This window comes from Mizuhopecten yessoensis, unplaced genomic scaffold (assembly GCF_002113885.1).
Source record: "Mizuhopecten yessoensis strain PY_sf001 unplaced genomic scaffold, ASM211388v2 scaffold715895, whole genome shotgun sequence".
Classification (NCBI taxonomy): Eukaryota; Metazoa; Mollusca; class Bivalvia; order Pectinida; family Pectinidae; genus Mizuhopecten; species Mizuhopecten yessoensis.
Window position 1 is genome coordinate 9724 of NW_018479845.1, and position 19450 is coordinate 29173.

Below are 19450 nucleotides of genomic sequence, written 5' to 3' on the forward strand. Positions count from 1 at the left end.
AACATCGATTTCATTGATTGAACCACTGTACTATACATTGCCCAGCCGTGACGCACGTCGGTAAGCAGTGTATGACATGGGAGCAAGGTGACAGGAACTGTACTTTCCACCCTGAATTTATCAACTTTATCGTCATATATTCCTCTGAGGAAAAAATAAGTCAAAATCTCGAGGATGACCGTGCTGTTGTTTTCGCGAAGCCACATGCACTGTGTTACACACTTAACGTATTTTTTCATTAATAAATGCGTGTTTAGAGTAAGATGTATTGTTTGATTGTCAGGAATGGTTTTTCACTGTGAGGAAATACGGCTTGCCCTGGGAAAATCGACCAAAATTCGACAGGATAGTTGCGATGACATTGGATGACAAAAGGATGAGAAGCGTTAGAAAATATGATAGATACCAATATTCAACAAAGGTTTTACAAGATCTCAATCGATCCTAATACCCTATGCTATCAAAACATCAATGACTTACCTAATGAACTCCTTGCTCGAATATTTTCGTTTCTTCATCCAATTAAAGATACACTTCCGGTTCTTGCACTAGTCTGTAGAAAATGGCGAGAGATTCTTTTGAACAATGGTTCACTCTGGCGCGTGGTACATGTTGATCCCCGCCATTATGTATATTGGCACTTCAGCATGATGTGTTGTATGTTTCGTCTGTATGGCAAACATATACAAAAGCTGACTTGGACCGACCACTCGCCAGTGTACGAAAGTGTGTTTTCATATGTTCCGCGTTTACGAAACCTGAAATATCTAAGACTGCCAATTCTGTGGACAAAATCCGTCGTGGAGACCCTGTCTTCTCTGACGCAACTAGAAAATATACAGATCAATGGGGGATTTGCTTTAACAGATGATGAACTGGAAAGGATAGGGAGATGTTTTCCAAATTTGCTCGAAATTTCGTTAAATGCTTGTTGGCGGCTGACTGCCAACGGTATTGTAAACCTTATGGACAACTTATCTAGCCTGAAAACATTGAAGTTAAAGATAAATTCGGGTCTCAGTCTGAGTGATCCGCGGAGTGGACAGGCCATTCAAAGGGGATATGACATCACCAGATGTGTTATAGACGACGACAGATTCGGACTCGTGCAGGTCTTATGTCTTCACTTTGTACCAATTAAGATGGAGGAACTGTGGGACTTGGTCAAGAAACTGGAATGTCTTACGAAGCTAAGCATCAGTAACTGTGAGGTAGGTAGGACATATGTTTGGTTGCTCTTACCACTCTACAGATAGCTGTTAACACTCTACCAATAGCTACAACCACTCTATAAATAGCTGTTACCACACTACCAATAGCTAATTCCACTCTACAAATAGCTACTCTACAAATACATGGTTTGATTTGGTTTGGTTTAGTATTGTTTGATGTCCTATCAACAGCTATGGTCATTTAAGGACGGCTACCATATAATTGCTCTTGGAATTAATATCTCCAACGACTTTATCACTACTTTATCACAAAGGTATACGTATCTGAATATCTTCACAAATAACTGCTCTGCAAAACTGTTATATATTCGAAAGAACTGTACAAATAACTCCACACATATGTTTTGCGTTTGTAATCACTCTACAATTAAATAGTCTTTTCATTTTTAGGCATATGAATAAAAAAGAACCATCAATCAAAAATATCAAATGTTATTTAAATTGGTATCTGTAAAGAGTTATCGAATGCCAAACTTATTATAACAGTACACTTAAAAACTTGGGTGATAGACAGCAGTAACATCTTGTGCGCGACACGTGGCCACTAACTCGATTACAACAACATTGCAAGCTGTCTCAGTATCCCTGTGTTCTCATATAGCCAACCTACAAACGAATATCTGATTGCTTACCAAACATCGATCTTAATGATGATAATGTCAATTCGAGTCCCCAATTAATGACAAATTATATCAATAACAACAGATGCTGCTTCTACAGATTAAAAAAAACGGTTCTTTCTTTTCTCAAGTGCATCTAGTGTTTGTTTTTGATTTTTGATTAGAAGAGGATAAATCTTCACTATTAGAAACTATTGAAATACGTAAACGTAATCGAATAAGTTTTAGATTGGCCCATAATTAAACTACTAGTATCAAATACATTTTTTCATTATTTAAGTATGCGTCAAGGTAATCGACACGCTGGAACAATTCCGTGAAGCTATTACTGAATTCCTCGTGTAACTGTATAGCTGATCATGCCTGGATTACGTGTGTGTATTTAAGTAAAATTATACGTATCGTGACATTTCTTCCGTGTATAGTAGACACAGGGATATTGCCTTCTTTTATGCACGTTCATTGTCTGCCAGCTGTCATATGAAATCTATAGAAATAGTCCCGTTACACTGCGTCAGAAGTTAGCTGTCAGTCATTTTCCTTACTCACATACCGCGTTTATGCATTTATAATGTTACCTGAATTTACCAATATAGCTAGTTCTTAACTTTGTAATACTATGCTGAAGTTGGATAGGTGTTCTTAAGTATTATATCTCTCTTTTTTTTATTATCTTTTTCACTAGGTCTGTTAGTTCAAAGATATAACACTCGTGTATACCGGTAGAGGTGTAGCCATCTGTTACGATTGTGCGGTATATCACCATCTGTTTGTACGGCTGTATGCAGCACACATACCATTTCATTTGGTTGACATGTTTTGCGTACCATTCTTTTCGGAGATACTCATTAAAGGCCATAACGATTTTTATAAGGAATTATTTTAATGCAGATACGTACTTTATTATTGATTATTTGTTATGTTTGCAGCATTTATATTTAAATTAGAATGATAAATATGATACCAGCGCAATGTCGTTTAAAAGTTTTTAAAAAAAGATTGAGAAAAGTCGGCCCGAAAGGTTAAGAATTTTGTCTAGGATGATATTTGACGAGTTAAAGGCAAATGTACCTCAGCCTGAGATGTGAAGATTTCTCCGTCGCATACTGTGAGTAACGATTACTTGTTTTGGCCATTACTTTAAATAAAGTGGCCTTCGTCTAGACGGGTACTTTGTCCTGCTTATATGGGACGTCACAGCACGCTCTAATCCCATCCAACATCGAGACAGATACATCTCACACGGCGTTAGATATGAGATTATTCTGTAACATATGTGAGTAATAGAGCTTTCCACTCCCTTGGTGGTGAGATAGGGTGATCTAAATAATTGAAGATTCTGAAGCCAAAAACGTAACTTTAACGTTATCTGATGTACATGACAGCGAAAACAGGAAAAGAGAAAACTAATTATTCATTCTTTGGGTGTCAGATGGGGAACGTAACCATCGGAGAAAGATACTTAGGTTGCAAAACTCGGCAATCCTCGTGTTTGGCAACTAAAGAATCTTTATCTTTTAGTTAAGATAACTCATTACTTTAACTCACCTGTGGGTGAGATAGGAAGAGATCAAACAATGAGGGACGATTCTTAAGTTGCCAAGCACAAGGCACACTGTTGACGTTGTTAAATTGACGTGACGTCATACACTTTTAGCGACTTGAGGATCCCCTTGTCGCAATATTAGGATGAGACAAGGATGTATCTCATCGGGAATAGTGTTGATATACCTGTCCAGAGTAAGATAACTCCCTATCTCACCCATTTCCTACCATGTTGGTCTTTTCATAAATACAACTTTGACGCAACAGGACCAATACACTGTTATTGTCACGTTTATGCATTGCTTAAGTGACGTATTAAAATTGTTAAATCCTTGGACTCCCTTCGTATCAAACGAAAGGATTTCCCACTCATAACAACTGTATGGACGAAACATCAACAGTGCAAAAACGACAATTTCCCTTTTTTTGAGTAGAGATAGGGGATCTTATAAACAGTGGTAAGATTCTTAAGCTATAAAACATTCGAAACGCTTTGTGATCATTTACCTCTTTGAGTGAAAGATTTCATAAATGTATATCAGCTGTATTTTTTTTAACTAGAATTACATACCCCTTTCAGCTGTATTACTAGATTACTTACCTATGTCAGTTGTATCACTATAATATCATACTTTCTGGAATATCGTAACTATAGCAACTGTATCACAAGCATGTACTTTCGATATCAGCTGTATCCACTAAAAGATGGCTTTTATCAACTTTTGTGTTTGTTCGGAATATGAAAATGACATTTTAAAAATGAAATAGATGCATCGGACATTATCATTGGTTCTAAAACTATTCATGAAAATGTGCAACCACCATTCGCGAAAGTGATATAGACGACATTAACATATGTGTTCTTTTTTGTTGAATTCAACTAAGTTTAGTACTCAAAGTTATTCTATTGAATAATGTAGATTATCAAACATTTTTTTGTAGCAACTTCATGGTGTCCGATTGGTTTCCAATTCGCTACAAAAGTGCTATCTGTTCAACCTCTGGAATGCCCTGTTTGTATGTATAAGATCTTCGACCTTAAAACTCCTAACGATAGACCATGGGATGGAGGCAATGGAGCATGTCGAGGTGGAGGCGGCCTCACTGCGACGAGTTACCATAGACGGTTGTAACGTTATGCGCACTCTCCGCGTGTCCAGCAAGCGGCTAACGTTCATAGAATTGTCAAAGTGTGAAAATATTGACATGAGGACATTCCATGAAACCCTTAGGAATAACGTGTCTCTTCTGTCTCTTCGACTTGGTTGCATATCGCAAGACAGTCTGACCTTCGACGAGACCATGATCCCAAGCTTACAGGAACTGTGTCTTCTGGGGGACTTTTCTTGTGAGACTTTACACATTAGAAGTCCCACTCTTAGATTACTACACACAGAATCTGATAATGACATCGTTACACTGAATCACATGTACATCACGGCCAATCACTTGTGTAAGGTTGCCCTCACGGGAATGCCCGCCCTCAAGACGCTCACCATCCAGTGTGTGAGTGTAGACTGTATAGAAATGAACCTCTGTAGTGATGATCGGCTCAACCTTGAGTCATGTGTTATCCACGCTCTGAACGCCATTGGATTCCTTCGGTTATTTGACTGCAAGGTGAATCTTCTGTCTGTGTGTACCCCTTTGGCAAGGACAATAGTTCTTTATAGGTGTCAAATGACAGATTACGTCCTGCAGATGGCGCTGAATGGATGTCTGAATATAGCTTATCTGAATCTCGAGAAGTGTCGCGAGATCAGCAAAGTGTCTGTTCATTCTCCTCTGATGAAGTTTTTGAATCTGTTTGGATGTGTAGACGTACACAAGCTTGATTTGGAATACTGCCCACAGCTTCTGGCCTTGAATGTAGGGCAATGTACAAATGTAAGACTATTTATTCGTGGAATAGAGCAAAAGCTTGATTCTCTTTGTCGAACATATGACATAGTTCACCCCCAGGAAGTACTTAGGTGGAGTCATGATTTTCCTCCAAAACCTTATGTCTGCGACATACCATAGAGTCGTGTTAAGTGACAAAGAAAGGATGTTAAACCAGGTTGATGCCGGGAGGGTCTTGTTTTATGACATATAATAGATGTTTTAGGTACTGGTCTGTTTGAAAATCTGCAACAACGCACAAAATGTACATTAACCAGAGTAGCGTGTGTTAGTTATATGTCGCTTTTGGTTATCATTATGTTGTACTCCTAGTAAATGAAGTCTTCTTTTAGATGTTTTATTTGATACAAGATGCAATACATTTAATTCCATGTTAACAACAGTAATTATGTATAATTGTAATAGGTGACCTTTGTGTTTTGTACTTCCATTGTGTAGAAGAAGTGTTTATATTGAATGGGCTTGCTGGTTTTGATTTGGAACTGTAACCGTACGGTGTTTTAAACCATTTGTTTGTTGTTTTCTTTGCAATGTCGTATATTTTTTAAATTGATCCAAATAATGATTTTCATAAAATTGCGTCCACGCTATCGTGACAATGCTTAGAATCAGTTCAAGCTCTGCAACTAATGCCCGGTGAACTTTTAGGTAAGATAAGAAATGACATATGAAGGTTATTGAAATACTGAATTGCAACAATGTTTGCAAAACTGTTAATAAATATTGATTTGAATGATAAATATATTTGTTTTATTGATTTTCATATGACATGAATAGAATTAAGAACCCAGTAATATCATTGCTGCGGAACTACATGCGTTTTACGAATGATTGATGATATGATACCAGGCCCCGGAATTAAAAACAAAATTTAATTTTAGCGTTGAAATTATTGTATTTTTCCTTTTATTTACTCCATAATCCGTAACGAAACGAAAGACTGGGGAATAGCGATAAAATGGTGCACGACTTTTAAATATCTGTACAAAAAAATAAACAATGATATAAGTGTAATGAGCAATTTATATAAGTTCTATGCTGATGTGAATCTTATGTGGATTATAATGTTTCATCTATATTTTGTTAATACCTTTGGTTACATTAATATGTTTGCATATTGTTATTACAGTTCATTTGATATGATGCGTCAATAAGTGGCCAATTAATTAACACAAATCAGGTCCACATTCATGAAACAGTTATCATTATCAAATTATTTATTCAAGCTCAAATCTTAGCTCAAAGGAAAACAATCAAATTTAAAATAGTCTTTATAAGAATATAACCATCTCCGTGTTTGGTGTTTACCTTTTTATATGTCGCACTTTATAACTATGTGTTGCAACAAAGTTTCATCACGTGACTTTAACTTGAGTATGTTAATGGTTTTATGAATACGGACTCCAAGTGTGGGACACTGTCTATAAATTAAGTGTTTAAATATATTTAGTTCGTATCATCAATTGTAGTGTCTTGATTTTCCTGGTATATCATACCACCTGTTTTCTCAATGTTTATAGTAAAATAGATATTTTGTTTCAGTCACAAGAATCTCTGGCAAGATCAAATAACAAACTTACAATTTATTTATAAGTTCAAAGACATAATACATATATTAACAATATCACAGAAGGCAACACGTGCAACGCATTTTGTAAATCCTAGACAAACTTTAATGTAGTGACTCAATGTAATAGAACTCAGACTCTCTTGAATAACATGATTTGGAGCTTCATACCAATAACCAGTAAAATAACATTTAGAAATAATATTTTGTTCATGGGTAATAAGTTACAAAAGAATTTCTTTTTCATAATATGAACTGATATGGAAAATTTTGTATTCCGGTTGTTTAAGTGTGCCAGATATCCTAAATTCTTATTTTTCTTCTCTCTCTCTCGTAATTCTCTTGAAAGTAAGTTAGGCCATATAGTAGTAGCTTTAAGAATTATTATTGTTTATTTACAACAACATGTCATATGCAGAAGAACAATTTTCTAGGCTTATGTTATATGCATCTATTGATGTTGACCTGAATCATATTTATGCTCCTCTGGGTATGCTAGAGTTACATGCCGAATATTCACAATGAATTGTAAAACAATTTATTTTATTTCTCATTAATTAAAATGAAAAAGTCATGTTGTCTGTTGACGTTTATTTGAGGGAAATATAGAAAAATAAGTTCCAAATAATACAGCATTATGTAAAGCTATTGTAATGTGACTTCATTATTTTGTCATCGACATCGTATTCCTCGCCACTATTCCCATGTGTTAAAGTTTTCGGGAAACAAAGTGAGGATCAATGCGGGAAAATCATGAGTTATAGTTGGATTAAATACAATATACATATATATATATATAACAAAAATATTGAAATGATACAATAGAAGCAATATTACACACGCAAACCTTCAGCTGACATCAATTAAATGTAATGCTATCTGGCAAAACGTCGGATTAAGGCCGTTTTGGTGTCGCTTATATATTGCACAGATGTTTATCAATAATGCAATGATGTTTGACGTTATTTTTTTTACCGGAGTTAAAGTTTTCTGTGAAATCATTTACCTACATGAGCACCTAGTCGTGAAAATCAAGATATTTGACTTACGTATATACGTCATTAGTGTCCGTGTGGCAACGCTCACACTTGTTGTTGGGTATACCATCTACGTCAGTACAGCAGCTGGTCCTCCTGTTATCCCGAAACGTCTGGAACATATGTTCATGTGTCATAACTGTGAGGTCATACGTTCATTCATAAATAACGATTGACGTGCGATAAACTTCAGCTGCCGGATCTCAAACACATCTAGGTGGTGACAGCTGTTCCGTGTGGAGGCACTCAGGCAGGTACAGGTGACGTTTTAAATTGCGTTGCCCTTCTTCACAGACCTCCGTTGTCTTTCGGCACTCCCAACCTTAGTTTTGGAGGACTGTGCAGTAATTCCTTTTATAAGGTTGAATTCTCCCAAACTGCTTGAATCATCAAGAAAAGGACGAAACCTTACACTTGTGTACTTGTATCGCGTATTGCTAACTTTATTAGGTAACAATAAGCGAAGCTGTGAGTAACTAAATAAACAACCTTATGGTAACCACCATTGGTTAATCGCCAATAACACTAAGATTCTTTGCAAAATGAAATGAATAGAATTGTTATCAATAGGACGTCAAACAAATAAACTTATACTTCCAAGACAAAAACATATATCAAAATGGGAAATATCAACTAGCTCGCTATGGAGGCTGCGATTATGAGAAAATATTAATTAATAGCTAATTAACAGCTCATAAACTCTATTTTTGTAAAACCTTAATGGAATTTAACAAAATATACAATTGAAAAAAGATTTTTAAAACCATCTTTTGTTAAAGAACATGAAACAAATTCGGAAGATTTAAATAAGTACAAGTTATTTTAATCTATTTTAGGGTTAACAAATAGTGCAAATATGAACTAAAATACATATATAATATATAAAATATGTATAACTTCTTTAAATTTGAAATTGATAGTTATAAATATATGACCGTAGATATCAGATATCTAAACAATACTGTTTATTTTGAAAAATATTACTGAAATGATGCTAACTGTATTTTTACATTTCAACAGCCGATGCACTGTGCACGTTATTGTTGCTGTTAATTCTTTAACATCAGTTGGTAACTTACAAATCTACACTTACCTGTAATCTGCACGGTAAGCTGATAACTGTCTTACAGAACGTAAGATTTTGTGAAATGGTAAGCTATTCTGACTGTCTTTTCATATATCAAATGAATATTCTTAATATTGCCCCTATCTTTATATTTGAATGTGCACAAACGGAAATAACAATAAAAATACTTCTTTCAATAAGTTGTCTGAATACCAAATGTTGCTGACGATAGATATTGAACTATCATACAACTGATTTTGAAATATTTTTGGATTTACTTAATGCTAATAGGGGAGATATTCATATCAGGTTAAGTCGTAAGTATTGCATGTATTAGAAATATCATCAATTGACTTTTAAATTGAAAATGTTAATTTGTTAATGCATAAGACAATCAGAGATAGGGTTACAAAATTAATACGTCAGCTATTTTTCGAATGAATAAAAAAGGACGGGTAAAGGAATTTATAAATGATTGAAAGAACGAATTGAAAATATATATTACTAATTTAAGGGTTTAATTTAGGTCCCAACCTGGTTCTTATCTATTTTTTTTACCATTATATCTGTTAGTAAATAAAACATTTAAAACAGAAAATAGAGACAAAGGATTTATATTACCGGTATTTGTCTACTTTGATGATCGAATAGCAACAATGTAATGTTAAAACAAATTATAGGTATGCAGATTCGGAGAAATTTTTCGATCAAATTCGATTTTTTTTTTTTGTAAATGTAGTCCATGAATATTTTAGATTTCGTTGAGGTGAAATTGTCGTTATATGGACATAAGCAATTGATTTTGACTGAAGTCGAGGTCAATATCACTCTCTCAGGTCTATGTAATCCCATATGCACCGAAATAAAAGTCTTCTATTGCTAAATCAGATTCTAAATAATGTTTTATCATTATGAAGATGGAACGTATGAAAATTGTTCGGAGGAAAGTATTGCATTTGGCGGATAGCATTATAAAGTAACAATTGATATGACGTCATAAAATGGATATTGACCTCCTATTTCTAAAAATTGTAAGACAGAATATTACGAATTACCAACCTCCACGTGATTATAATCCAACCAATGAGGTAACAGGAGAAAAATACATACATGAAATACAATCTTGAAAATACTATGTTTTTCATTTTTCTTGTTGAACATAAACTTATCACTCTCGATTTGAAGTTATAAAATTGTTTACATATTACAATAGGTAAATTCTATTGTGAGCAATTTATCCTTTATCACCATCATTAAAACTATGTTTTAAGTAGTACTGCACAATATTTTCGCAAGAATAGTCGACCACTCATCCAATTTACATTACTGTTTACATTGGATAAATATAATTCCTTTTGCAATAATTAAATTTTGTATTCAATTATGTTTCAGACCTCTATAGGCATGCTTCCATTCTTTTGATAAGTAGTATCACCGACTCCTTAATGGGCGCGTTGGCCATTTTGTGAAGCAAATCTTTACTTTGCCTGGCTTTTTTAGCACAGACTTAATCTATTTTCAGATAGATTCTCTCTTACTTCATATTCTAGTGATTACATTGTCACTTACCCGCGTATGGTTCACTTGTGATAACCTAAAAGTCACCGACTGCCTTGGTTTTTTCTTTGGAAATTTCATTTTTGATCGGCCGAAAGATGATAAAGTTAAAGATATATTTTGCCAAAAGTGAATGAATAGCAAGTAACTTAACAATTTTTTTTTGGACTTTTAAATGAAATTATTCATTGGTCACTTCTCAAAGTAAAGAAATAAAGTATTTTCGACAATACAGTGATATACAGAAAACAAATGAACAGTTAATCAAATATATGTAGGGATCAAATAATTGACAAAATAAAGCAATGGTAAACTATTTCTTTGGTTGTGTAAATGTATATAAATCGTCTTTTTTGACAATATATTATCATACCATTTAACACAATTTGTCTTTGCACAACAGTTGAAAAATACCGTTCTTATCACATCATCTGTCTCATAGACGTAATGCGACACTCCTCTACTGGAAGTATTTTAACTCTGTAAAACTACATGTTATAATCAATTTCATCGAAATTCTATTTGTCAAATCAAATATGTATTCTTAGTCCAAAAATAATGGCAACTTAATAGTTTTTTCAATCATATCATTTTCCAATATCATTTCATTATCTGACAATATTTCCGTTCTAATATGTACTTTGTGATGGTATATTTATACTGAGCTAAGGATAAGGCAACCTCATGTGTATCTTTATGTATAGGATACTGCGTCTTCTTTATTTAACAACAAATTAAGTCCATTGGCCGATATTTCTAATTTTTGAAACGAATCTGATACAACATATTAGTAACAAATCCCCTATGAATATTTCCAGTTATCGACATGAACCTATTTTGTATTTATGGGGGAAAAACCATCAAATTCCTCATCTCATTCCTTAGAAAACGCGTTGTTTACCACTCCATTTGTTTGAGCAGCTGGTTCGTTTACTTGACTCTCACCGATATGTAGGTCATTTTCGGAATGAAAGCCCTTTCCCCGACATGTTTCACAAGTTTGGTCTGTCGATTTACGTCCCTGTACAAAATAAAGAAGTTTTCGCCAAAGAGGGACTAACGATCCAACATTACCTTCGGGACCCATCAATGCCAACATAGTTGTAAAGAGACCAAGTGAATAAATTAGAGAGAATCCAATTGTACAAAACATGAATATTCCAAATTGAACAAAAAATAATATTTCTGCGAACAACATGAATATAGACGCTCCAAGTGTTGACGCTGCTCCGGAAGATATCGACACAGCTACGGATTCCAGCATGTCACGAACCTTGCTCTTCCGGTCTGCGTGTATGGACATATGGTATCCTTCCGCCAGGTGGACGACGTAGTCGACAGACAGCCCCACTACTAACGACAGGTTCAAAGACTCAAGGACCTGAAAACAATTTAGCATATCACCAGGTACATTACTATTCTCACTTAATATAACTTGATGTATCAACAAAAACATGCCATCATCAAACAAATTGTTTGTTCATTCTTTACTAAAGAGTTTGTAATTTGAAATTCGATGGGATTAAAATATAAAGCAACTGGAACATTGTATACATTTACATATTTCTAATTTCACTGTCTGATATATATTTCATATATTGGGCCACTTGTCTGATAAAAAGATGAGAAGGATTTATATAAGTACACGGTACTTGTCTCCTTATCATGTTTACTTAGGTTTATGTTTAAGAACTCACCTGATGTAATTAAATATGATATGAATTAATGCAGCTGAAATCTAGAAAAACTTATTCTTTATACTAGTAAACATTTCAATGTTAATGTTTTGAACTCACAGAGAAATGTTAAAATATTTTACATAAGCGAAGTCTCTGGTGTGAATGAAGAAAGTACATTATTTTTACACAAGTGATATTTTGAACCAATCGTTTTACACAAGCTGTACGTACCCCCAGTTTCCAGCCTACCATTGGTATGATAGCGATAATGGTGACGGTGACACACGCTATACTGAGAGTAGCTAGGAATCCGATGACAACGTTCTGTGTGGCTATAGTAAGTACCACGAAGCCAAGGCATATCCCAATAGCGATCCCACGAAGCGCCGAGTCCACCAATGTCTACAGTATACATACATTTTTATAGCAATATATTACTTCAGTCCCTGTAAAACACTTTATCTTGATTGACTTGAAATACATCACTTGATACGAAGCGATACATATGTGTCCCTCAGAAATCTTTTATCTTGTCATAAATCGTTATATAACACTCTCAGATGCCATTCTGAATTTCGTATTTGTTAAAACTTAGACCGTCCATTTTTAATTGTCTTATTGATCTTGAAAAATAAGGTATAGATTTGTTTAATATAGCAGTTATTTGCCCTCCACGGTGTACATGAAATTATCCCACTTTAAAGTGGCAATATAATTGTTGTGAATCAAATCCTGTCTTGAGCACTATTTCCTGTCTCAGACAATATCTTAGGTAATATTATTTGAAATATTTTACGACAAGAATATAGTGTCTTTCGTTATAGTTTTAAAGTGTAACGGTAGTCAGCCAACACAATCCTACCTTTTGAACTTTGAGCCAGTGCCATGGGTTGTTCCCCTCTGGTGTACACTGAAAACCTCCAGACAAAGACGGAGGCAGTTTTGCAATCTATAAATGACATGTGTAGGTAGATTGAAACCACCGATCATCTTCGAGTATATCATGATAATGGACTGATAATCAAAACTATGTGTCCTTTGTTAATCTATACATAAACTTCTTCATATTCTACGTAATTTTACATATTTAATTAAAGACAATTATGCATAATATGAGTGCGCGAAACAAGTATTTATGTCGTAGATGAATAATGTAACAGAAAGATAAAGAATGGTTAGGCTTTAATGCTGCTTTCCGTACATATATCGTCAACACTCTGTGGGTTGATCAACGTCACTGGGGTAAACCATATTCTGGATTTAGTTCACCGCATGTTACTTTACAATATTGATGCAGTTACTTTTCAAGGAGATCAATTTTGTTACAAAAAAAAAAAAATTGTTACACATTAGTTATATCATTATTTCCTATTTCTAACATTCCAATTTGAAAGCATATTTGAGTATATTTTTGTTTTATATTCAGGTGGCCATTTCTTTACATAAGAAACAGTCAATTTCATTTTCATTAGTGTTGTCAGATAGATTCAAGATTGACAAAATATTAGCAACAAATGCTGAAAAAGGTATCTGTGATAATTTCAAATATCATTTTTGTTCCATGTGCAAAATGTTTAAATGGTGATCGGATAAGGATGAATAGGGATGCTCAATGTGTATCATTTGGATTACTTAAATAGTACAAAACATAATATGATGATAAGAATAAAAAATGGTTGAAATAAAAGATTGTTGCATAGTTTACAGTGACATTAAACAATATTTCAATGGATTTTTGTATATGATACAAACCTTTGCTTTGAAGAATCGTTCCCAGGCATCATATATAGGGATGCCCATCTCGTACCCTAGTTTTCCTATGACAAGAGAGGTATTTGCTTTGATGGCGATATACCTCAATCTTGTTCCATACGATTCCCCTACAACACAACCACATGTACCTGTACTATAAGGTATGCCACATATTTTTGATTCGGGAGATTCCATTTATAACGTATGTCATTGCTCTGAGACGTACTATTATCACATGTAACTCTGCTACATAATTTAAGAAACGTTATGTTTTTTCTCGATGACGATTCTTTTAGAAGAGATATACAAGGTTGTTTTTTTTTACATTTGATTGTACTATAATTTATGACTTATCAAATTTGGACAATAACCATTAAAGTTTTATTTATAACTTATTTGCTTTGAGTTACAACTTATAAATTAATAGATAAAATATCTGTAACTTTTCTACGTTAAAGTTCTAATTTATTTACTTTGAGTAATAACTTATCTACAGTATGTTTAAACAATTTTAAAAATATATTCAAGCATTCCGCTTTTACCTTTTTAAATATATCAAAGGGTGGTGAGTTACATTTTATTCCGAATGTATTCCCGTTATACTTCTTCCATCTGACTTTTTAAATGTAAAATACTAGTCGGCCAATACAAAGTTGAAATTGTTTAACCGGGTCCTCTAATACATCACCGCCTAAATGACCAAAAGGGGAAAAAAATCAATGCTTACATTTGAGTAATACTCAACAAATTTACGTGTATTATGATGGATTATATATCGAGGGTGAGAAAAGGTTGAAAAAAATAAATAAGCGAAGGCCTCTTGTGGAACGAGTTAATTATTTTCCCAACATTTTCGAATCCCGAGTTGTATATTCCACAACGATATACAAATAGATATTGATTATAATTATTCTACCAAATAGAAAGTAATGAATGCATTTTTCGCGTCTACCTCAGTGTCCATATGCCTATGATAATTTTATCAATTCAGTCCCTTTTGGTCGACAGACGCTAAACATTAAACACTAACGTCGTGCTTTATGCTAAATTTTAATTTCAATTCATAAATCCACCAAACTATCGACAATGCTCGTCAACACATGAAATCAGCATTTGGCAGATTTACAAACACCGTTTCAAGCCACCTTCACAGTAATTTAGCAGAACATTTTGACCGTGAGGTTGACAGATTTTCATTAGATCAAATATATTTTTTGTTTGTCCTCTAGCAAATCTTCAAATACAAAATAAAATGCCGGTATCCTCGTAAGACAAAGAAAACCAGCCCCACGACTCGCTTGTTTTTTTGGGGGAGGTTTTTGACGACCGTTTGTTGAAAAATAGTACACGCATGCGCATGATCTATCGTCTAATTATCCATGGTTATTAACCAATGAAAAGTTTAGTTCCATCGCAAACTTGGTAGAATTTCAAAATAATCTACATTTAAAAACGTAAATGTTACGGCACTATAAATGATGACGATCACGACGACGACGACGATGATCATGATGTGCACAAAAGAAGCTTACACATTTCTGGGGACGCATTAAAGAATGATACATTTAAATGTAATGCATCATTAGTCACCTAAATATTGTCACGACTGAGACTTGAAGTCAGTTTCTGAGCACCCCGGTAAATTATATAATGATGATAACCATTAAAGCTAGGGGCGGGGGCATGCATGTTGTACTACATAGTATGGTCACATGACATACATAACAATACTTATTTTTCTGTGCAAAATTTTCAAAATAAATATGAAAATTTGACCTATATTATCACTAAGTTGACAAAGCTTCATACACTTAAGCCTGAATGTCATCCTACGCATTGACAACGGACGTTGACTTCTTTCCGTAATTAACGCATCCGTATACATCATTAATACGAATTTTGTTGAACTCTGTATAGCTTCCTTATTAATAACTGACGTACGAAACATACTTAAGCATTGAACTGTTACCAGATGCAGTATACAGTCGATATGAATACAATTTAGGTGACAGATAAATAGAATGTCGGCCGTAAAATGGTTTAAACACAAACTTAACTTTATTATTTATTTCATATGAGTGTGTATATGTTGAAAAAATATTAATAATTGCATAACTTCTGCTTGTTTAAAATTAAAGCTGTTTTCGCGCACTGATAGATTACATGTATTTGGAAGTGATGCGGCGCTGAACGGACTTGATTGTTTCCTTGGAAACGCTTACTGTTTCCATCGACTGGAATATTACGTTATTTAGAAGCATATATACTCGGAAATTTTTAATTTAAGTGGTCCTTTCAGTAGGTGATAACAATTCCAAGGACATTTCGTTTGAAACAGATTCCATGTCTAATCGGTCAGATTAGCATCGCTAGCAGACGACGTTCACAGGGGCTCGGTTTCGTGATTTTGAGTAATGAATGACTGGATCACTGAAGAACCACAACACTTAAAAAGATATTTATACACATTCTAAAACCTTGCCGATACCCTCGACTTTTACAAGGTTTTATAAATGCTGAATTTTAGTGTTGTGGTTATTCACTGATGTTATGCATAACTCAAAATCTCGAAACCGAGCCCCTGTGTGATGAAATTGACAAACTTGGTAATTTCGTATCTAGAATGGCGCTTACAATACTTTTGTGGTACCTACACATCTTATAATAAATTTATATTGTCATAATTTGTCAAGTTGCTTTATTTTTTGCGATGACCTAGATACCGAAAGTATTTTGTGGCCATGTATGTTCCGACACTGAGCGAACCACTGTAAAATGCAGTGTACAGTCTCATATACTGGAATTGTATTTACTAACGACATATAGGCAAATGCAACACAGAATTTAAATATATCATTAAATGCGCTTCTCGGTGGATATATGGATTTTTATAATGCTCCTTTCTACAAATATTCCTGTTACCAAGGCACATCAATTGATTTATTTAGTCTGCAATGCTACATGTTCGGTTGCATTGATTAAGGATCAGGTAGGGATAATAAGGTTTTACTCAGGTAGAGGTAAACATTGTGTTAATATACACATACAAGGACACTGCTAAACCTGGTCGTCCTTCATTACATTATTGGTTTTTTCCTGTCAGCTTCATTAGTTACCTTTCCTCAATGTCATCATTGAATTCCTTACCCATTGAAAAAACCCCGAAAATCTAATATCATTTAATTATTTTGTAAAACAACACCCTGAAGACACATTTAATTATTGAGGAAAACTGCCTGTATCATTGTGTACATTTAATTGATGAAAACGCACTAATGGGTTATCAAAGTCTACCCCTCTGTATTGTTTAGCATGCTCACTTGTGTATATCATTGTTTTCTGCTGGGACTTCTTTGGTGCGTCAACCATTTTTTTCCAATTTGATATCCTCTATGGATTGGTTTGTCTCTGTAGCATGTGCTATTCCGTAATGTGTTCTTTCCTCTGATATCAATTTGATAAAACGTCGTTTTGCATGCACCTGTTACTGTTTATGGCTAAAAGAGGGAATTTCACAGCGTTCCTTTTTGAACAGTCAGATTATCCAAAATTCGCACTAAAATAACGGCTGATACTAAGAGGCAGACGAATATACTATCGAAGTGTTTGAGATATATCATTGAACACCACAGATATCTTATTTCTGAATGTCACCACTAACCATTGTATTCAACACATAACACCAACAGTGCAAACAGCTAGTGGGATTTCTTCTGGCTCTGATAAATAAGTATGGCATCCTGAACGTTATTTTATTAGTATACCTACATAGTTCAGTTGTGTTGTTAACCGCTGTCTTTGTTTATCAATTATTAGTTAAAATTAATTTGATTATTTCAAAGTCAAGCTTTCCAGCGTTTTCGATATGTATATATTTCATGATTGATCTTTTAGAAATGGTATGAAATAGAAATGTTATGTTATTCAGCCTCGAGATATATTCGTTTTCTGTGCGCCACAAACTTCGTATTGACCTCAGCAACGAGTAATTATCGTACGGAATTCTAATCTACATTACGGAATACTCTCGAGTCCCACCACCTATAATGTTGAAAATTCCCATCTGTATTGTTGAGTGCGGTCACATGTATTGACGAACACGCTCATCATCATCGTTGAGTACGCTAACCAGTATTGTTGAGTGCGCTTACATGTTTTGTGGAGTACACTCACCAGCGTTGTTGAGTAAATTTAATGTATCATACTGGTCCTTGGTAAACCCTAGGAGTTGACTATAGTCGGAGCTAACATTGGACGTGTAGCCGCCATTCAGCCAAAAAGCAGCAGCCGTCTTTAAAATAAAATAAAATAGTATTTAGTATTTAAGCCGTTTGTAACAGAGGTCATTATTTTTTCAATGCCTCCGCTAGGGCTCGTACCCTGGACCTCTGGCTGACAAGGTTAATGCTTTACCGAATGAGCTAATGCCGAGGGAGACGGTGGTAAACAGATAGTTTATTATCAGGATGACATAAACTACATGTAAAGACGTTAGAAACAAAACTGCATAAAGTTATAAATATATTTAAGCTGTGAAATCCAAGTTACCTCAAAATATCGGTATACATTAGAAGAGATGGCAGATCCGTTGTACAACTCCGGGTGTGACGTCATTAGGTGTGATACTTTGGTCCCGGTTAGCGGAATGCTGAAATCCGCCGATACCCCGTATACAGCTTTGGCACTCTCGTTCTGTGGACATGAAATGTTACATCTATCAGACAATATTAACGATCTAGTTTTATCACATGTTGTAGCTGTTGACAAATCAAAGTGACATTTTATTTACTAAATTTTCATCTTTTAAAAGGTTTGCCGACTAATGTTTTATGCTCAACTTGGCTGACTTTTTGTTATAAATCGACATAAGAAACCCTGTTGAACTTTTTCGGTCCCCTGAGCCTTAACAATGTGAAGCTTAGATAGGTGAAGGATTATTTGTATGTTAAAGATGAATCTGCATTAGTTTTAGAATTTATTCATACAAGATGTCATGAAGCTTACATTCCGACCGAAGGTCCAAAATATTGTTATTTTGAGTCAAATTATGATCAAACATAAACATCATATTCCAGATAAGGGTCTGTGTATCCATGTGGTGACACGATTTTCAGAAGTTGATATGACCTGTGTTACATATAACAATAGCCCCTACACATCTTAAAATACACGTGGTCACGCGTTAAATCTGAGATTCTTGTACATACATACCACAAGAAACGTCTCCATATTGTCTAGGAAACAGTCCACCTCCAGTTTACCTGTCAGAGAGTTTTTACGTATATGGAGATCAGCATTGGCATTGTCGGGTAGGTTCTGCAAGTCATGGCACAGTGTCTGATAAATACAACAGGTGATAAAATAGATGAAATGTTGAAATTGATAAAAAAAATCACATACACAAATATAAAACATGGCCATAATTAATGTTAAAAGTTGGACAACATCTATTACAATATAAAAAGGAGATTTTTTTCAAAACATTAATGCATG

General features: G+C 34.4%; 2 protein-coding genes across 2 annotated transcripts in view; one reads left to right on the top strand and one right to left on the bottom strand.

Annotated features, from left to right (window-relative positions):
* LOC110441355 lies at positions 1-8633 on the top strand. Its single transcript, XM_021484470.1, has 2 exons — positions 1-1211; positions 4340-8633. The coding sequence occupies exons 1-2, from the start codon at positions 396-398 to the stop codon at positions 5417-5419; spliced, it is 1896 nt and encodes a 631-aa protein (XP_021340145.1). The 5' UTR covers positions 1-395; the 3' UTR covers positions 5420-8633.
* Positions 8227-19450, bottom strand: part of LOC110441353 (protein dispatched homolog 1-like) — a 26211-nt gene continuing 14987 nt past the window's right edge. Inside the window, exons 5-12 of the mRNA XM_021484469.1 lie at positions 19169-19294; positions 18506-18649; positions 18131-18248; positions 13958-14085; positions 13068-13154; positions 12437-12607; positions 11800-11907; positions 8227-8280 (exon numbers count right to left, since the gene is read on the bottom strand). Of these exons, the coding sequence (XP_021340144.1) occupies positions 8227-8280; positions 11800-11907; positions 12437-12607; positions 13068-13154; positions 13958-14085; positions 18131-18248; positions 18506-18649; positions 19169-19294 (936 nt within the window). The remainder of the gene's footprint in view (positions 8281-11799; positions 11908-12436; positions 12608-13067; positions 13155-13957; positions 14086-18130; positions 18249-18505; positions 18650-19168; positions 19295-19450) is intronic.